This window comes from Mus musculus, chromosome 18 (genome assembly GCF_000001635.26).
Source record: "Mus musculus strain C57BL/6J chromosome 18, GRCm38.p6 C57BL/6J".
In the NCBI taxonomy this organism is placed as follows: domain Eukaryota; kingdom Metazoa; phylum Chordata; class Mammalia; order Rodentia; family Muridae; genus Mus; species Mus musculus.
Genome location: NC_000084.6, coordinates 36601888 through 36623986, shown reverse-complemented (window position 1 = coordinate 36623986; position 22099 = coordinate 36601888). Strand labels below are relative to the sequence as shown.

Genomic DNA, 22099 nt, shown 5'->3' with positions numbered 1-22099 from the left:
ATGGTGGCTCACAACCATCTGTAATGAGATCTGACTCCCTCTTCTGGAGTGTCTGAACACAGCTACAGTGTACTCACATATAATAAATAAATAAATCTTTAAAAAAAAAAAAGAACCTCAGAATTTTGCTGATCATTGAACTTTTTAATCTAGTTGAGTATGCTAGTACATGTCTTTGATTGCAGCACTCAGAGGCAGAGGCAGGCAGAGAGATCTGAGTTCCAGGTCAGCTTGGTCTACAGAGCCAATTCTATACAATTTATATTATAACATAACTTTGGGCTGGCGAGATGGCTCAGCAGGTAAGAGCACTGACTGCTCTTCCGAAGGTCCTGAGTTCAAATCCCAGCAACCACATGGTGGCTCACAACCATCTGTAACGAGATCTGACACCCTCTTCTGGTGTGTCTGAAGACAGCTACAGTGTACTTATTTATAATAATAAATCTTTGGGCTGGAGTGAGCAGGAACTCAGCGAGTGGAGTTGGCCTGAGTGGGCAGGGCTGACTGGAGTGCGCAGAGGTCCTAAAAATTCAATTCCCAACAACCACATGAAGGCTCACAGCCATCTGTACAGCTACAGTGTACTCACATACATAAAATAAATAAATCTTTTTTAAAAATTTAAATTTATAAAATGTAAAATTCTGTAAGTTATCCAGGATCACATTGCCAGTATCTTGATTCAAGAAAACAACAAGCAAAAGAAAAAAAGTACTAAATATAAACCAGAATCAAAATGGCATTTGAAATATTATTACTTTAATTGTTCTTTCAGAACAATTCTTTTAGGAATGATTATACAAGTAAAGTTTACTCCAAGAGAACAAAATGGGGCAAATATTTTTCTAAGTTGGCAAAATAGCTATATTCTTACATTAAAATACAATGTTAAATCAGTTACTTAAGATATTGTCTTCTTTAGCTAGGTAGCCCATATGCTTGAAAAGTCAGCACTCAAAGAATCAGGGATTAAGGACTATACTCATTTATATAGCTGAGTTTGAGGCTAGACTAAGCTACCTGGAACCTTGTTTTCAATAAAACAAAGATATATCTTTATCAAATTCTCTATTAAAAATCCTAGTCCTATCTCAAAAAAAACAAAAACAAAACAAAAAAATCCTAGTATCTTTGTAACCAAACATTATATTAAACTTATACCACAAGGATAATTTAAACTAATTTTAAATAAACCTTACAAATAACATCCACTCAAGAGAGAAACAATGAGTGTTATTAACAGGGGTATTCCATATAGAAATACTTATTATGATAACCTATTTTAGAAAGGAAACATTTAAAGTCATTAAGTATATTCATTCCTCCCTTATAATAAAGCTGCTGAAAAGTGTTAACAGTCCTAACCAGAGGGGATAAATAAAAATTTTTGTATAAATTCAAGACTGAATCTTATTCAGGAAGAACTAGGACTACTTGTGGTGGAGGGGAAAGAAATTACTAATTCATCTAACAATGTAGATGAACTTCAAAACCCTGCTAAATGAAAGGATCTACATACAAATTATATATTGCAAAATGTCACTTAATATAAAGTTTACAGAGAAAGGCAAATATACAGATAGAAAAGGAAGAAGTAGAGGCCTTGGGCTAGGCAATGAGAATAAGGTTCAAATGCAAACAGGCAAACAGCTTTTTTGAGTAGTAAAACTATTAAAACTAAGTAAGAACTGTATGCAGCAATGGATGCCTGAAATCCTAGCAACCAGGAGGCTGACTCTGAGACCAGCCTGTGCTACCAGCTAAATAGTAATAATAATTAGGACCCCACGAAACTTGATGGTGGCAACTATCACAGAAATTGGCCAGCTTACCAAAACACACTGTACTGCATATTTTAAAATGAGTGAACTTGACAATTTAAATAACTTTTTAAGATTTTTATTTACTTATTTTATGTATATGGATGTTTTGCCTATAAGTATGTCTATGCATGCCTGGAACCCATACAGGCCAGAAGAGGGTGTCTAATCCACTGGAACTAGAGTTATCAGAGCTTGTGAGCAGTTATATGGGTACTGGAGTTGAACCTGGTACCCAACAATTACTCTATACCATACAGCCATCTCTCTAGTCCCCAATAAAGCTATTCAAACTCAAAACAAAACAAATCTGGGTAAAACAGCTGATTATTTTTCTAAACTGTAGTTAGCATATATAAAACATAGATCATCATTTTAAGATGTTTGTTTTGTGTGAGATTGAGTCTCAGTTGGCTGGCCTTAAACTCACAGTTTGTTTGTTTGTTTGTTTGTTTGTTTGTTTGTTTGTTTAGGAAGTGGGAGAAGAGAGAAAGGATGTGTGTGAGCTCTCATGTCACATAATATTGTGAAGTCAAGAGGACAACTTGCAGAAGTCAGTTTTCTTCCTTCTACCAAGTAGGGCGAGGGATCAAATATAAGTCATCAGGCTAGGAGACAGTGCCTCTTCCCTCTGAGCCATTTGCCAGCCTCAACATAAGAAATTTTAAAAGAAAAATCATCTTCAAGTTTAAATCATTCTCAAGCTTAAAAGACTTACACACTCAAAGGAAATAAATCAGATCTTAGAACTACACGCCAGACCTGGTGGCACACACCTACAACACTAGTTCCTTAGCAAACTGAAGGAAGAGGAATTCAAGGCCAACAGAATTAAGACCATGTCTCTAAAAAATTAAATTGAAAACTTTAGGAAGTTTAAACTTATACATATATATTTTAACTATGAAAACAATCCAAGCTTTCCCCTGGGTACTGTTTTTAGCAAGGTCAGAAGACCAGTTTCAGTACACAATGCAATCACTTTCAGAGGCCTACTTACTCCCTAATGCAAAATCTGAAAAGCATGTCATATTTAATATCATATTCCTACTTGAGCAAAGTGGTGGGAAAAGACTATTTTTTTTCAGAGCAAAAGCCATTAAATTTGAGAGATGATTTGATTATTACTTTCATAAGACTTTACAGAAGCCAAACATTTTTAACAATTAGCAGGAAAGAAAAAGAAGGTAAAACTGTCACAAAGAGCAATATAAAAATCCTTAGCACAACACAAGTAAAAATTTCAGCTTCATGAATAAATACAATGACATAAGCAGAGTAAGTATAAAGGCTTAGCAATGATTGAATTCTCTTGAAACTTTCCTAATGTAGCTGCTCTTGTACTAGGATTAAGGCTGCTCAGATGATTATCCACAATAAAAGAAGATTGCTAAGGACAGAAAGATATAGTAATAACACACTCAACCATATTAGAAATAGTACATGGAAGGAACTACAAGTGACATTTCACAGAACAGAGAGGTACATATAGAGTATTAAAAGGGTAGGATGTGGCTGCTCAGAGGACCTGGGTTCAGCTCCCAGCTCCCAGCACCCATTTTGGGCACCTCACAACTGTCTATACTCTGGTTCCAGGGATTCAACAACTCTTCTGGTGTTCATGGGCACTGCACACACATGGTACACATAAATATACTCAGTGCACATGAATACACATTAAATTAATTTTTTTTAATGAATAACAATGGGTCAGTAAAATGACACTGATACACATCTGACAACTGAGTTAAATCTTGGGGCCTAAGTGTTGGAAAAAGAGAATCAACTTCCTCAAATTGTCCTTTGATTACTACACATGTAATGAAGTATGCATGTGCACATGTACACATACATTAAAAAATAAAATCATAAAAATGTAAAATGCAATGCATAAAAAGGATTTTTTTCTTCAAATAGTTAATAGTTGAACTATCCAACGTTAGACACTTAAAACTGTCTAGATGGGGGCACATCAAAGCATTAACACAATTTATATCTCAATAAACCAAGGGTTTTAAAAATCAGGATGTCACCTAAAGCTATAGAAATACCAGTTAGTGGGTAGAAATATTGACAAGTGCTCATTGACAATAAAATTTTAATATGAAATAAGTACTAAAATATGCCAGAAAATAATATTTCCAAGTCCTTCAAACATTTACCACTGTCAGATGTATATTTTTCTGATATACATCAGATATATAAGTAAAATATATATCATGTATATACATATGCATAAATATATATCTGATAGTGGCATATACACACACGCACACACACAGAGACAGAAGAATCTGTACATGGATATCGTGCAGTTGACTTTCGAGTACTATTTAGAGTAGTCACCATCTCTCTTGGTTTGGCATCTATCTTACATTTTTTTGTTCCCTCTAAGCTTTTCCCCCTTCCTAATAACAAAACTGAATAAAGTATAGACTAGAAATTGTGGTCTATAGCAGTTTAAAATCACCTTTACTGTTGTTTTGTTGCTGGAGATTAACTGGGGATTTTGTGCATGACAGGTGAGCATCCTGTCACTGAGTTATATCCCCAGAACTTTTCCTTTTTTGAGCATCCTATCACTGAGTGAGTTATATCCCCAGAGCTTTTCCTTTTGTTGCAGTGTTGGAGAAGAAATGCAGGGTCTTGTGCATGGTAAATGTTTTACCACTGAGCTACATTCCCCTATCACTGATTATTTATTTTTATGAATAATAGGTGAATGAGGTAGGCATCTGCTAAATATTTAGCTCTCTACTGAGATGAACTTAAACCTATTATTTTCAAGTTTATATTGATTAATTAGTATAATTTGCAATAAAAAATACGATCAAAGGAAAATATTCATTATCTACAGTTTTATCATGGAAATCTCTTAACCAAAATATCCAAAGATAGATCACCTGTGTTACCACAGTAAAAGATTCATCCAACCTATCTCTCCTTACTGAAAGCAATTCTATGTAAAAGCACATTATTAGGTTTGGGCATGCATAAACTTACATAAGCATGACTACATGATTAAAAATTAGTAGTGATATTAGTAAAGTTTACAGAACATTCCATTTTAACTACAACATACACAGGTTTTCCTATATAGTTTAATACTTCCCATAAAGTGAACATTCATAACACTGACTCTAACAAACAGTACTGGAGGCGCGGTGTCACCTATTTTTCTTGTTTGGAACTTTCTAAACACCATCACTCTGAAATACAACTACTGTTTGAAAGACAAGGTCTCACTGTGCAATCCTGGCTGGCATGCATGTGCACAAACACCCACCCCCCCCCACACACACACACACAATAGGGCTAGGAAGATGATTTGGACAGTAATGAAGGCCTTAATCTGGTTCCTCAACACCCACATAAAAAGCTGTGTAAGAGGGCCTAGACCAGTAATCTCATCAGTGGGGAGGGAGACAGGAGGATCATTGAGGCTGCTGGGCAGCTAGACTAGTCAAACTGGTGAGCTCTGAGTTCAGTGACTGATCCTATCTCAAAAATGATACAGGAATAAATATGACATCAACCTCTTGCCTCCTTAAATGCACACATGCACACACACACAAAGAACAGTAGTGAGAGTTTTATAAGAACTTATAAGGCAAAGAATATGGACTTCAGACACACTAGGAGACTAGTGGAAGGTAAAAATAATACAAGAAAATAAAACAGAAGAGTCATAAAGACAAACTACTAGGAACTGGCGATGAATTCAACCCAACATTTCAAGTCTGAAGGAGAAGAAAGTGACAAGTCAGAAGGAAGAGGCAATGAAGTACTATAAAGTTCTCAGAAAAGAAAGTACTTCTGAAAAAGATCTGAGCTATACAAAAGATATGCTATACACTTCAGTTGTCAAGTGTTTGCCTACTATGTGTGAGGTTCTGAATTCAATACTCCATACCATAAAGAAAAAAAGGAAAGATAAAATTCAAACTTGCAATGTTAGCAATTGAATCCAGGGCTTTCTACATACTAGGTTAACCCAGCCACATGATCTCCAACCTCCCCCCACATATCATGTATATAACTACACACATATACACAAGATAAATATGATGTAATTTAAAAAACTTAATACATCTTTGTTTTAAGATGGATTTTATATCTAAAAATGAATATTCTTTTTTGTTGTTTTTTTTTTGTTTTTGTTTTTTTGTTTTTTTTTTCAAGACATTTTTTTTTTCAAGACTATTCTCTGTATAGTCCTGGCTGTCCTAGAACTCACTTTGTAGACCAGGCTGGCATCGAACTCAGAAATCCACCTGTCTCTGCCTCCCAAGTGCTGAGGTTAAAGGCGTGTGCCACCACCGCCAGGCTAAAATGAATATTCTTATCCTTTTGTTATGTAGTCCTGGTTAGGCTGGATCCTGCTATGTAGACCAGGCTGGCCTCAAACTCAAAGAGATCTGCCTGTCTCTACCTCCCAAGAGATGGAATAAAGATTTACATTACTACACCCATTCCAAGTGAGTTTTTCATTTTGAAAGATTATATTTTTATTTATGTGTATGTGTGCCCATGTATGTCAAAAAGGGTACCGGATTTCTTGGAATTGTGGTTATAAGAGTAGCTGTGAGCTGCCTAGCATAGCTCTTGGGAATCAAACTCCAATTCTCTGTCTGGAAAAGTAGCAACCTCAACCACAAAGCTACTTCACAGGCCTCAGGTGACTTAAAAAACACAACAAAACAGAATTTACAGGGATATTCACTCTATGAAGAATCTGATTTTTTCTTTTAACTAACCTGACAGCTTAATCCAATAAATTATCACAACTTGATCCTTTATAATTGTTAGGTAGCTAAGAGGAAATGCCCAACCAAGTATTTAGATATAAATGTTAACTATTTTCCTTTCTTAATAATTTAGTAAAAAGTGTCTTTAGAAGGTTATTTTTTATACCATTTAGTAAAATAGTAAATTAGAGAAGAGGAAATAAGTGGATTCCTAGTATAAAACAGTTTCTAAGCAAAATATCAACATACAGCAATCCCATGTTCTTCTGTTGCTTACATATTAGCTCAGTGTTTAAAATGTTCTAATTCCTCACTGAACATTTATCTAGATAATTTTTTGTTATTTTGAGGTTTTGTGTGAATTTTAAAAAGTAACTGTTTTATGTGCACTGGTGCTTTGTCTGCATGTACATCTGTGTGAGGGTATCAGATCTTAGAGTTATAAATGGTTGTGAACTGCTATGTGGGTACTGGGAATTGAAACCAGGATCTCTGCTAAGCCATCTCTCCAGCCCCTTAAGTAAACTTTTAAAAGCCATTTCCTGTTAAATATTGAATTTCTGAAGCCCAAATTCTTAGTCTTCTATATGGGCTTAGCCATTCAAATATAAAAACAGATCAGGTGCAGGGTATGAGGCTGCAATCCCAGTACTTGGGAAGCACAGACAGGAAGATAGTGGAGTTGTCTTGCAATGAGATCCCATCTCAAACAAACCAGAAAACCAGAATCAGTAAAGTAGCCCAGAAGGCAAAGGCTGCTGCTACAAGCCTGGTGACTTGAGTTTGGTTCCTAGAACCCAAGTAAAGTTGGAAGGAGAGAACCCTTCCATAAAGTTGTCCTCTGACTTCCAGATATGTACTGTGGTACATGTATTCCCACACACATATCATGTAAACATATGAACACAGTAATGATTTTTTTAATCTGAAAAAACAAAAACAGAGGTACTTTAAAATATTTTAGAAAAGGGTATTAGCTGGTTATACTGCTCAGATGTTAAAAATGCATGTTTTTATTTACTAAGATTAAAAATAGCAGGAAGCCAGGCATGGTGGCTACATTAACATATACTTATTTAGTTTTTAATAGTCTTTTATTTACAATACACTAAATAAGATATATTCATAAAATTTGTTATGTTAAGCTTTTTGGACAGATGCTATTGGTCATAAAAATCAGGGTGTCATGTATACTACATAAGTGTTTCAGTACTATCCAATAGTTCCAACTCTTATGTAGTTTATAATATCCTAGAAATTACTTCAGCAAGCTCAGATATTACAACATATAATTATCAAGAGAAGACACTTTATATCTACAAATGAAAAGATAGACAAACTAAACCAGAGCTAAAAAGCTTGAGTCCTTTAAACAGTACATACTCCGCTTAACTTGGGGTTCAGGCTGTAGTCCTAGCACTCAGGAACCTGAGGCCAGAGGCCTGCCCTGAGCATGATTGAGTGAGGCCATGAGCATGACTGAGTGGGGCCATGAGCATGACTGAGGCCCTGAGCATGACTGAGAGAGGCCCTGAGCATGACTGAGAGAGGCCCTGAGCATGACTGAGAGAGGCCCTGAGCATGACTGAGTGAGGCCATGAGCATGACTGAGTGAGGCCATGAGCATGACTGAGTGAGGCCATGAGCATGACTGAGTAAGGGTAGCCTGGGCTTCACAGTCAGGTCAGGTTGGGTTAATTCACTAACAAAATGAATTTAATTCATTAACAAAGTTATCTGGATTTTATCCATATACATTTTGATAATTAATCATCCAAGTTCATACTGATAATTATTTCTTCAGCTCACCCACTATATTCCAGCATTACATAAACTGAATGCAATTCTTCAACCACTTTCTCATTAATTAAATTGGTGCTATAAAGATTTACGCCGGACCTGGTGGCGCATGCCTTTAATCCCAGCACTTGGGAGGCAGAGGCAGGCGGATTTCTGAGTTCGAGGCCAGCCTGGTCTACAAAGTGAGTTCCAGGACAGCCAGGGCTACACAGAGAAACCCTGTCTCGAAAAACCAAAAAAAAAAAAAAAAAAAAAAAAAAAAGATTTACTAGGTAGCCAACACATACTTTTATTATTACACTACAGTTTGGCTAAAATATTGTCAAACAGAAGCTGGGTGTTATAGCACATGCTCATACTTCTATCACTAAGACAGAGGCAGAAAGATTGGCACAAGATCAGGCCCAGCATGGTGTACCTACTGAGTCCCATGCCATAGACAGGTATATAGAAAGAGCCTCTCTTCAAAAACAAAACAAGAGCTACCAGGTGGGAAAAAAAGGTTTGGCCAAACTTTTTGCTTTAGTATAATAAAAAGCTTAGTTTATATTCCTGAAGTAATTTTATTTTTGACCAATGAAAAGCTACTTTAAGCAGTATGTTAACAGGCAAACAGAAAGGCATTTTTCTAATATTTAGGACTTTCCTATTTTAAACATCTCTAATAGTACTGACATTTGTCAAAGGTATGTATGTCAATTAGACACAAGTACATTAAATATCTCTGTACCATTAAAGTAAAATTTATTAAGTAGTTGAAAAAGTATCAGTTTTAAGGAAAATAATTCAACAACTAACCTTTTTGTACTCCTAAAAGGGCAGTAGATGTCTCCTGGGAAGTTCTGTCAGGTTCCTGGGGAGGCACAACCATGGCAAGTGTGTGTATGGGTACTCGTGGAACCTAAAACATCAACTCAGAAAAAAGTCATCTCAGATCACAGAAGAAAATAAAGTTCCATAAATAAAATACATATGTTGCTTTATGTTTTCTTCATATAATGTAACATTCACTTCTTTCTTTTTTAGATTTGTTTTATGTATATAAGTTTTTGCCTGAATGTATGTATGTCAGCCACATGTGAGCCCAGTGCTCTTGGAAGTCAAAAGAAGGCATAGGATCCCCCTGGAATTGTAATTATAGATGATTGTGAACCACCTTGTAGGTGCTGGGAACAAAAACTAGGTCCTCTCCAAGAGTAACAAGTACATTTGACTGCTAAACCATATCTCCTTCTCCCTCACTTTATTTATTAGGGCTTAAAATTTTTTCTTAAGCCTTCACTAAGGAATAATTTCTGGGAATACTAAATAAAAAAGATTGAAGACAATCTATATGTTTGATGATTTAGGTTAAATAAAATTATTATCTCTTGCTCAAGTGAAAGTCTTACAGCCCCAATTATAGTAAGAAATTAAAAAAAAAAAAAGAAAGAAATTTAAATCACATACTCACTATATACTGGCCAATTTACTCTTGTTCAAATCTTATTTAAGTAAAAGAGAAAATAAAATTCCAACATATTTATTGAATTGGAGTAGACTATGAACTTCCATAACTTAATAGAAAAGAACTATTGCTTTCATTAAACAAAAAGTTTCAAAGAATACTTATATCAAGAAATAGTCTATTTTACTCTACCTGAGACTCATCTTGTGACGGAGAGGTAAGTTGAGATACATCTGTGGTGGGAACTGACAGAACATTATTTGGATAATCCAACAGATAAGAAACAACATTAGTATGGCCACCTTTTGCAGCTTCAATAAGCATTGTTGATCCATCCTAAGAAAGAATTGAGCATAGTTAATTCTTTATAAACTTACTCTTAGATCCTGATAAAATTACTTAGTAAGTCATATAAAATCAAATGTATTAATTTTACTTTCAGGTTTTGAAACACGGTTCTGCTATTTAGCCCAAAACTTAGTTTGGATTCAAGGTAATCCTGCTGCTTTGGCTATGCCACCACAGGCAGCTCAAATCTCATTATAGTAGCAAATATTAAGCACTAAAAGATCAAGCAAACCTTTAATAATAACAATATCTTATTATTCAGTGGGTTTTGTTTGCTGGTTTATTTTTTCTTGAATCAGTCTCAATATGTACCCCATGCTGGCTTTGAACTAGCGTAAGTACTGCTTTGGCATACCTACGGACAGTATTATCGGCATATGCCACCATACTCAGCTGGTATTACTTATACACTATGTTAAGTAGAATACCTTAAGCTGGGTGTGGTTGTGTGTGCTTTCAATACCAGCACCTGTTGAGGCAGAGGCAGGAGGATCTCTGGGAGTTTGAGATCAGCCTGGCCTACATAGAGCTCCAGAGACAGCCAGAATTAGATAAACACTGCTTCAAAAAAGCAAAAATGAACTAAAAATAGTAGAATACCTTGAGTCGATGAGTAGGGTCAGCTCCATGAGCCAAGAGCAGTTCAACCACTGCCAAATGGCCTCCTGCACATGCCAGTGACACTACTGTGTGATCATTATTGGCTGTAGCCCTATTCACATTGGCACCTTTAAAGAAAAACAGTAATCTTAACAAAGGTAAAAATCAAGCCAATTTACAATATCGTTTAAAGATTTTCTCCAACTATAATACAGATATAAAACAGTGTAAATCATAAGTGTATAACTTGAAATTTTCACAAAGTGAACACACCTGTGTCACTAGAATCAGACCAAGAAATAGAACATCATCCACAAACCAAAAGTCCCATCAAGTGCTCCCTTTTATGGTATCATGTAAAACAAAAACAAAGTACGATTGTATTTTATTTAATCTTCAACTAAACATAATGCCAAATTGTATAAAAACAATCTTTTAAGAAAGATAAGACAATATAATGATCTTCTATTACAACATGAGACAATTTTTTAAGCTGTTTAACAATAAATTCAGAAAATGCAATTATTTAGCAACTTCTACAACATAGAAAGGCAGTACTCAATGTGTTCCTATTTTTGGTAATTCTTATATATTCTTGGCAGGTTGCTGTGGGTATGACTAGGTATTCTATTTAAATATACAAGCATAAGAGAACTCCAGAAGTCATCTATCTGCTTCATTAATCACCCCTAACCCCAGCAGCCATTAACTACCTGTAGCTCTTAATCTTAAGGGGTTGGGCCTTGTAAGAGTCACCATCCATGTTGGGATGCCTATTGGTAATGTCACTGTATAGGCCTTGTTCATGCAACCATACTGTTTCAAGGAATATTTATTTATTTGATATAGGATCTCACTGTGTAGCTCTGGCTGGCCTGGAACTTACAGACCATCCAGACTAGGCCAGCCTAAAACCCACAGACATCCATCTACTCACTTCTGCTTCTGTATGCTGGAGTAGGGATGCAACATCATACCTGTGCACAGGCCTCGGGACACATTTTTAAAAAGAACTTTGTATACTGTAATTCAACTGTATGACAAAAGGATAGCATCTCTCACCTGTGTCTGCAGCAAAACTGCCTTGAATGTGTTGACTATTTACTGGAGAACAGTGGTCATCTACTTTTACCCTCTCCAGTTTTCAGGAGCAATCATATACTGTTTGATGAAAAGACCCTCAAGACTAATAGAAATTTTCCAGTAATTATCTCACAAACTGTTGTTTACTACATAAAATACACTGACAAAAGTCTGATTATTTTTAACCACTAAGTGTTTTTTTCAGAAATGGAAGGCTTTTGGAAACAACCACTTTCTGAACTTGCTTTACCTTTGCTAATAAGAAACTGAACAGTGCACAAATGACCCGCTCTTGCAGCTTTCATCAAAGGTGTTCTTCCACCTTCAGATTCATGTTCCTATTAAAGAAACAGGAAATAAATCAATCAACTAATGAAACATTTACTTTAAGAACTTAGTACTAATGATATGATAAACAGTGAGGATTTAGTACTTAACTCATTTGGACACTTACACTACCGACTTCAGTTCCTCTAATGTACAAATTCATTTCAGTTACACTAGATAGCATGACCTATCATGGGCAAGTTTAAACCTTGCATACCCAACAATAATCTTTAAAGATAATAAAACTAATTTTTAGTTTGGTACCCAACAACTTAAATTTTCTAATTACAATTAGATTAAGAAAGTATTTTTCTTAACTATTCATGTGAACTGTGGGGTGAGGGGGAAATTTAAGTCCCTGAGGTGATTTATAAGATCCTTATATTTTATTAAAACCCATTAAAAATTCTACCAAAGGGTCAAAGGAGAGAGCAGATTTCTGCATTGTTCTCTGACCTTCATATGTGTAGTGGCATGCATGCACACATGTACACAATTTAAAGGATTTCTACCAAAAGATAAAAACAGCACTAGAGAAAAATGATAGTATTTTATGAGTAAGGGGGAACAAAAATATACCAATGAACAGAATTTTTTAGAATATAAATTGAACACTTGAAGACTTAAAGACAAAAGATATAGTTTTAGCAGCAAGATCACTGTTCTCCTCTACAAAGTTTGGCAGATACAAGAATGAGTGATAAAACAGCTTCTAACAAGGACTTATTATCAAACTTCACCCAACTGAACGCGCTTGTATGATTGGTAGTCTTAGTATGGTTAGTGTACAAACTCTTACTACATTTACCTAAGTAATGAAATTGTTTTTTTTTAATCTTTCCAAGTTTTATTCCAAAAATTATGTGTTGAGATTAAGATGTTTATAAAGATGTCCATCATTACAATAAAGCATCCAACTGGACAGACATGGACCCAATTCAGTATGTAATGTCCTATTTCCCCGATGGCCAAGGTAAGGAAGATAATACAAGAAAACACTTCCGGGGTGGAAGGCCAGGACAGCTCCTAAGTGAATTGATGCCTCTAAGGAGTTTATAAAATCCGTGATTCTATCTATTTATCCTTTTCTCTCTGTTTTTTTTTTCTTTCTTCTCCCGCTCAGCCTTAGCTTCTTCCTCTTCATGTTTTTTGACCAACTGTTCCACTTCCTTTTGCTTGAGGACTCTGATCACCATCTTCCCACTCTCTCTCTTGTTAGTGTGGCGATTTCCACTTTTTCAGCTGACAGTTTACTAACATCCATTGTCTTATTTAGCACCTTAACAGCCAGAGCAAGTGCTGACTTCAGAGTCATTTCTCCTTCTTTGTAGTCTTGTTTCAACATTGACACAGCCGCAGCACTGTTGTTCCCAATGCATGTGGCTTTCCATCCCCCGTAGTTTCCACTTGGGTCACTCTGATAGAGCTGAAAGCCATAGTGCTTATCCCAGCCAATATACAGCAAAGAAACACCAAAGGGACATTTGCCTCCAAACTGTGTATACGCCTGTTTGATATCACACAGTGCTGTAACCAACTGCTCACAGGGAATTGGCTCCTGATACTGTAATAAGTACCATTGAGCAATGAGCCTTAGCTCGTTAGTCATCAGATGTTATGCCTGCCACGCTGCAAGCCATGTCCTCATTAAGTTTATAAATTTTCTCAGAAAAGAAGACTTCATCAAGAAGCTTGTGGATGTTGCGCCTCTCCGCTGCAAGCAAAACTCCATCATTGGCTAAAATCCCCAAACAGGTGCCTGCATGTCCAATGGCTTCCATGGCATATTCCACTTGGTATAAGCGACCTTCTGGAGAAAATATTGTGGTCCTGGAGTCATATCTTCGAGACATGGTTTCTGAACTTTATGTTGATTCCAGAGGAAGACGGTGAGGGTGCAGATCAGCGCCTCTTTATTCAGCTGGAGAAGAACCAACCCGGATGGCCAAGCATCCGCAGCGAATATGGCTCCCGCGCGTGCGCAGGACCAGTAATGAAATTGTTGATAACTTTATTTCTATGAAGTTTTCTTACCTATCCTCCAGGTTCATGTTTAAATTATACTAAGTATGTAAATGTGAATTCTGCTGTTCCAGTTGATTTTTATTAGGAAACAGTAGAAAAATTGATTATGACAGTTTTTATTTCACCATTCTTTTAAACTAATTTAGAAAGTCACTTAGCTGCCATACATTCAATTCAATGGTTCATGCTTGTCATCCTAGCACTCAGGAAGTAGATGCACATAAACAGTTCAAAGCCATCTCCAACTAAATAAAGAGCCTAAGGTAAGCCTTGGCTACCTCAGACTCCACCTCAAAAAAACAAAAACAAAAACAACAACAGGCCAGTGATGTGATTTAGTAGGTAAAGGTGCTGGCCTAATCTAATGAGCTGAGGTCAACCCCTGGAACCACATGGTGGAAGCAGACATCTGATTCTGGTTGTCCTCTCATCTCCACAAATGAAGCAAGGTACATATATGCATATACACAAGAAATAAATGTAATAAAATTATTTAAAGCAAAGCAAAACAACAATAATGGAAAAAAAATCACATATATACCTATTTCCTTTGGTTGGCTTCATTTAAACTTAAAATGATTGGTTTATTAAACAAGACTATATAAGTATTTATTATATGTAACATACCAGAACAGCTTTCAGCACAAATTCATCAGCAGCTCTGTTATTACAAACACAGCTAATCAAAACAATCTTGAGCATAATATTTTTATTATAGTTTAATTTTGTTGTGAGAGAAAAATCTCACACTATAACCCAAGTTGGCCTTGAATTCATTCTGTAGAGCCCAAATTAGTTTTGAATTCATAAGCAGTCCTCCTGCCTCAGCCCCCTAAATGCTAGGATTGCAGACATAAGCTCCCATGCCTAACTTGAATATACTTTTGATGCTATTAGTAGTTAGCACCCACATCTGTTTAAAAAAAATTAACACAATTTGTGACAATATTTATTGTATCTACAACTTTAAATAATTTAAATTACAACACTTTCATTAAGATGGACAAAACATGTCATTGCTGGTTTTCCTTCTTTTTAACTTATCAGAAATACACATTTCCACTGCCATCTTTTACTTCTTACCATACAACACTGAATTTTATTTTCAACAGTCCAGTTTCAGTTTTAAATGATAGTACTTTAACAAGAGGAAAAACAAAACAAAAAGCAAAACAAAACAAAACAAAAAAAAACAAACAAACCCCAAGACCTGTACTGCATTTTGTCTGCTGTTTCACCTACTTAATACATACTAATTTCTCTCTATATATATCAAATCTTTCTATAACTCTCTCAAACTCTCTCTATACAGTTTGTTATTGTTGTTTGGTTTCTTTTTGGTTTGGTTTCATTTTTTTGAGAGAGGGTTTCTCTGTATAGCTACCCCTGGCTGTCCTGGAACTCACTCTGTAGACCAGGCTGGCCTCGAACTCAGAGACCCAACTATCTCTGCCTGCCCAGTACTAGGATTCCCACTACACCCATTTACAAAAATATTCTTTCATTTGAGCTTAGTCACTTACCAGCTAGCCTTCTCTTACTTCATGTGTACTTTGCTTGTGATATTTGATTAAGACATTAATATGAGTAGAAGGCTGCTCAGTTAAATTTGAGATTCACTAAAAATAACTTCTAAGTTTGTACTTCTGGAAGATTTTTTTAAAAAGAATACCATATATAAATAATACTAAGGAAATAAACCACTAACAATGCAAATCTCTTCACCAAGACATCAAAATATTTTCAAATTGAAGAGGATTTTCTTTGTCAGTCAACAAGGTCCTTTAATTTCTTAGCTTCAATTCAGATATCCTAATCTATTCTATATGGTGGCAGTTTATAAGCATCAAAGGCCACTGTGACCTAATCCTTGGCTTGGAACTGTGCTCTCCAAAATAGTTTTTATGTCCTCCTGTTTATCATCCTGTGAAAGGAAAAAGAACTTATAGATCTTATCCTAAAAATGAGAATCACATTTAGCTGTGAAGAACTTGTAGACCTTCTCACCAGCACTTCGGGTGTATTTTCAAGTAAAACAATCCTCATTAATAAAGACCATAATTTTATGAGCATAGGTTTTAATTTTTAATACAAAGTCTCTTTATATAGTCCTAGCTGTTCTGAAACTTACAGTGTAGACCAGGGTAGCCTTTAATTCCTGCCTCTGCCTCCAGAGTGCTGGGATTAAAGGCATGTGCCACCACACCCGTATGAATGGGTTTGGTTTTGAGACAGGATTATCACTAAGTAGCCTTGGTTGGTCCAGAACTCTATATGTAGAACAGGCAGGCCTCTAACAGAGATCTACCTTTGTATAGTTTATTTTTTAAGGACATGATGATGATCTTTTAATAAAATTTTAATAGAAATCTTGAAAGGAAGTAATTATGCTAAACTATAGATACTTATTCCTTGGTCTCTAAAGAAAACTAAAACTACAAGCAGGAGTAACATTTTAAAATATATAACCAAAAATATTGAAGATGTCAAGAAGTTTAGGAAAACTCAAATACTATTTAAGATAATTAGTTATGTAGTTCCTCCTCTCCTATAAATATGTTTAGTGCTTTTTAGTTGTTGACTAGAGTCATTGGAATCTCCACCAAATAATTAAGAGACGTAGGTTTGTAAAGGGTTCACTTAGAGTAACTCCAAGTTCCTTAGAGATGGGGGCATATATTCCTATGATACAGATTTAGTAAGAAGGTATTTATATGATCTGAAAGTGACTTTCAAGTACTCAGTTTCTCTCCTGTTCCCTTCCATATAATCTCAACTAACAGCAAACCAAACAAATAAGTGCGAAGTAGCTGTCATGGAACCTATTATAATGCTCTTATACAAACAGAAATGAATCAAAACTTTAAGCTATTTCTGTTCATCAAATAACTTCATAAGAACATGGGCTGCTTCAAATGAATGTCTGGGAATGGTTTGTACATGTCTATGTTTCCAGCAGTCTAGAAATTCAGGGATTGTTTTAAAACAAAAATCTACTCAAAAGTCCATGCTGGCCACAGCTCTAGAGAGGAAGCAATTATTGTTGTTTTACTAAGTGGACATGTAAGATTTGGGTCAAAATAGCCTGTAAAAATTTATGTTGAGAGACTGGAGAGATGGTTCAGTGGTTAAAAGGGCTACCAGATCTTTCAGACCAGAGTTCTCTCAGCACCCACATCAGGTCTGTAACTCCAGCTCCAGGTGGTTTTGACAGCCTCTTCTGGCCTTCAGAGGGACCCACACACACAGCATATACATTTTACAAACAACAAATGTTTGACTACATTTATGTCAAAAGATTAGTGCTGTTCTGCCAGCTCTGGTCAAAGTTGCTTCATTCTATTGTGATTAGTGTTACTGCAAAGTACTGAGAATAAGTAACTGTTGAATGCTTAGTCTTATATGATAACCCTATCACCCTTTACCCCAACACCAAGGCTCAGAGACTATCACAGAAGAGGAAGTAGAAAGAATGGAAGAATTGGCGGAAGGGGTAGAGTCTTATGGAATGCTGTCTTCTGGGGCATGACAAGACCATCACATCCATGAACTCAGAGCAGCTGTGCTTACCTGAATAAGACCTAAACATCATTGAGTTGTCAACATTCCCTCACGGAAGGGGGAGGGGCAGTTAACAGTTGCTTGGGGGGTAGGGCCTCAGAAGGCCCTATCTCTCCCTGAGGACCTAGAGGCAGTTAATGGTTGCTGTGTGAGGGAGAGACATTTTCTTCTGATGTAGTTACTGGTAAGTTCCCATACTCCCATAAATAATCTCACGTAAGCTCCTGTAAGCAAACTTAACTAAATTCACTGGGTCATAAAAAACAAATCTCATGGAAGCAAAGGGGGATTACTTGGGAAGAAGGAAAACAGTGAAAAGTGGGAGAGAGAAAGGGAGAGTAAACATGATCAAAATACATTATATTTGAGTGTGAAAATGTTATCATTAAATTCACTGTTGTGTACAATGTATGCTAATAAAATAAAAATATCAGATAAAAGTTTTAGAAAGCCACACACTAAATACTGTTCTGAGTTTATTTTCTATGTACGGTATTTTTAAAAATAATTTATTTTTTTTATTTTATGTGCATTGGTGTTTTGCCTATATATGTGTCTGTGAGAGGGTGTCAGATCCCTTGGAACTGGAGTTACAGGCAGTTGTGAACTGTCATATGGATGCTGGGAATTGAACCCTGGTCCTTTGGAAAAACAGCCATCCTCTTAACTACTGAGCCATCTCTCCTGCCTTTCTTAACACAAATAAAACAGTATATTAGGTATAGATATATAATAATATGAATATGAAAATAAAGCTTCTATTCATTTAATATCTGCCAAGAATCAAAGAGTACCCTCCACCTCATGCTTCTGCCATGATGCTCTGCTCAAGCAAACTTGAAGCCTCAGGTGCCTCGAGTATACTAGTTCTACCAACTGGACTAGATCACTCACACAGTGAAGGCAGGAGCATCAGAGCTTCAAAGGTAATCCTTATCTACTACATAGCAAGTTCAGGGAAAGCCTGGGTTACATGAGATCATATCACAAAACAGACAAAACAAAAATATGACTCAAGTTAACTATCTGTCAGCATAAGAAAAGGCACATTTATTACACTGTATTGTCTACCTTTGGAACTCGTAATGACCATAGTAAAATTTACATGATCATAATAAAAATCTAGAAGATAGTATTACATTTTATTTTACAAATAAGAATAATGAGGCAGATGTGGCTTTTTGTTTTGCTTTGATTCTGTCTTATGAGACAGGCTCACATAATAGCCCAGGTAAGATGTAATGCAGTGTGCACCTTGGATAGTTTGGAACTCTTCAACAATCTTTCTGTCTCAGTCTCCAGAGCACTAGGGTTACATGCATGAACCTCTCTAACTATGCATATCAAATTAGAGACTAAATGAAATGATTTAAGTTACTTTCCCAATACTTAGTGTATAGACTTATAAGATGCATTCCACAGATATTTCTTCCTTTTAGTGGACTAATTTAGAATGACAATGCAGGGGTTGGTGAGATGGCTCAGTGGGTAAGAGCACCCAACTGCTCTTCCGAAGGTCCAGAGTTCAAATCCCAGCAACCACATGGTGGCTCACAACCATCCTTAACAAGATCTGACTCCCTCTTCTGGAGTGTCTGAAGACAGCTACAATGTACTTACATATAATAAATAAATAAATCTTTAAAAAAAAAAAAGAAAGACAATGGAGGCAAATGAAATGAAATAAAACACTGAATCACAAAATCTCATTAAATGAATAGAAAATCAATGTATTTATTTCTAATATCTACATAAGTTGTTCTCTATGAGATAAAAATCCTTAAGTACAGAAACTCCCTACCAGTAGTATAGTATAGTACAGTACAGTATAGATCTTAAAATGAATGACAGGCCAAGGAACAAGAATATAATATTTATCAAATTTATGAATTGTTCTGTTGGAAAATTCATGTGAAAGAAATTCTACAGTTCCTTTATCTTAACAAGTACTGTTTTAGTGTTGAAATCAACATGCTACAATGAAGACAAAGAGAATTATCTCCACAAATAGTTTGAAAATATGACACTCTCCAAATCAAAACATCTCTTAAGTATGTTAGCTGACACATTGCCAGCTAAATTGAAGTGACTATCTCTTAAGATCTTTGAAAATTATGACTTAAAACAATCACCTATTAGTAAAAATCATGTCTGAAGTATAAAATGGTTGGACAATGGAAGCCTGGAAAATACTGACATCATAGTATATATCAAAACTGAAGAAAAGAGGGAAAAGAACACCTGGATAGAGCAAACCTAAAGGAGAAAGGCAACTTAGTACTTTAAAACTCAAACCATACTATTAAAAAAAATAAACAAAAAAAAACAAAAACAAAACAAAACAAAAAAACAACAGCAAACAACTTGGGGGCTGGAGAGATGGCTAAGTGGTTAAGAGCACTCACTGACTGCTCTTCCAGAGTTCAGTTCCCAGCAACCACACGGTGGCTCACAAGCATCTGTAATGGGATCAGATGCCCTCTTTTGGTGTGTCTGAAGACAGCTACAGTGTACTCATATACATTAAATAATTAAAAACAAAAACAAAACAAACTTTGCTTTGCAAGTTCTCTGCCTTTAACTTGAAACTAATAGTGGATAGGACTAGAAGACCATGATAAAAGATGCCAAGTCATATATGCTTTGGCAAAGTATGCTACAAAGAAAAAACAAAGAAAGGAGTAACTGTGCCTGGTGACATAGATCTGTAATTCTAGCTATTTGGGAGACTGAGGCAGAAGAATCTCAAGTTTGAGGCCTATATGGGTTATAGAATAAATTCAAAGTTGACATGACCACTTAATGAGACCCTATCTCAATTAAAAGAGTAAGGCTGGGAATATAGTTTAGTGGTATCATTTTTAGCATGCAAATTAATCCTTAATATTGGTGTAGTATAAGAGAACTGAGAATGTATAATATATTAAAATTCAGTTTTCTGCTGTGAAGTTTTCTACAGTATTTGAGGAAACAGCCTGGAATAATGTGACACCACAGCATTTGGAATATATTTTTAAAAATCTTCCTGCATAGAAAATGGATTAATGAGTGTGAGATGCCTGGGCTTGTTTGCCACCAAGGCTTACTATTCAAGGTTGTTTCCTAGAACCAACAGGATGGAACACGAGAATGACTCCTGCCAAGTGTTCTCTGACTCCCATTGATATGCTACACAATACACCTTTCTCCAGAAAGAATTAATTACACACACACACAACATACACACACACACACTCCCCTTTGTAAAAGCTGGGTGTGGTCCCAGTGCTATGGGAACAGACAGGAGATTGCTGGTGCTTGCTAGCTGCCAGTTTAGCTCCAGATTTAGTGGAAGACTCAATCAAGAAATTAGATAGAGTGAATAACTGACTTCTCCTCAGGCCTCTGTGCAGAGGTGTGTTACATACAGTGTGCACGGACACACACCATACAAAAATAAATACAGGAGAAAAATAAACAGGCAGCATACTGAGATCTATTGTCATACATATCAATTATCTTGCAGAAATGTTAACTGATACGGCAAAACCTGCTTAGTAAGAATGGGTTCTAGGGTTGATAGAGGCCTTAACAGGGAAAGAATCTGCTGTGCAATAAGGGCCAGAGTTCAGATCCATAGCACCAACATATATGCCAGTTTTGCATGGTGTGGTCAGCACATGGAAGAGAGACAGGAGAAGCCACTTAGCTAGACTAACCAAATTGCTAAGTTCTGGATTTAATTGAGAGACTCTACCTCAAGATAAAGGGTGGAAAATGATGGAAGAACAACAACATCATCCTCTAGCCTTCATCCTCACGCCACCACCATTAACACACACAGTGGGCTGACAAGATGGCTCAACAGATAAAAGTGCTTATCACACAAACCTGATGACCTGAGTCTAATCTCTAGATCCCACCAGAGAACTGACACACCAAAGGTGCCCTTTGACCCCCACGTGTTCTGTGGCACTTATACAACCACATATATAATAATTAAAGAAATTTTAAAAATATATTTATTAGGAAAAAAGAAAGAAATGCTAATGTTGTGGTAGAATCAGCCTATAATTCCACTATGTAGTAGGCTAAGAAAAGAACCTGGGGTCTACATAAAATCAGGCCAGCCAGAAAAACACAGCAAAACCCTGTCTCAGGAAACAAAATGAATAACAGTTATCATTATAGCATTTATTATTAGTAGAAATGATAATAGTAAACCATATTATATACTTAAATTTTACTCAATTATTTTTCAACAATATTCTCAGGTTGAATAGGGGATGTCTGTTATTGAAATGATTAAAAGGTATCTGTATTGGTTTATCAAAATAAATGAAAATACTATAATTCTC

At 35.9% G+C, this 22099-nt stretch overlaps 1 protein-coding gene and 1 pseudogene across 1 annotated transcript in view; both read right to left on the bottom strand.

Annotated features, from left to right (window-relative positions):
- The window catches only part of Ankhd1 (ankyrin repeat and KH domain containing 1), a 98306-nt gene that overhangs the window by 34922 nt on the left and 41285 nt on the right, over positions 1–22099 (bottom strand). The window contains exons 11-14 of the mRNA NM_175375.3: positions 12100–12187; positions 10767–10894; positions 10011–10154; positions 9170–9272 (exon numbers count right to left, since the gene is read on the bottom strand). Of these exons, the coding sequence (NP_780584.2) occupies positions 9170–9272; positions 10011–10154; positions 10767–10894; positions 12100–12187 (463 nt within the window). The remainder of the gene's footprint in view (positions 1–9169; positions 9273–10010; positions 10155–10766; positions 10895–12099; positions 12188–22099) is intronic.
- Positions 13062–14098, bottom strand: Gm6542 (predicted gene 6542; annotated as a pseudogene).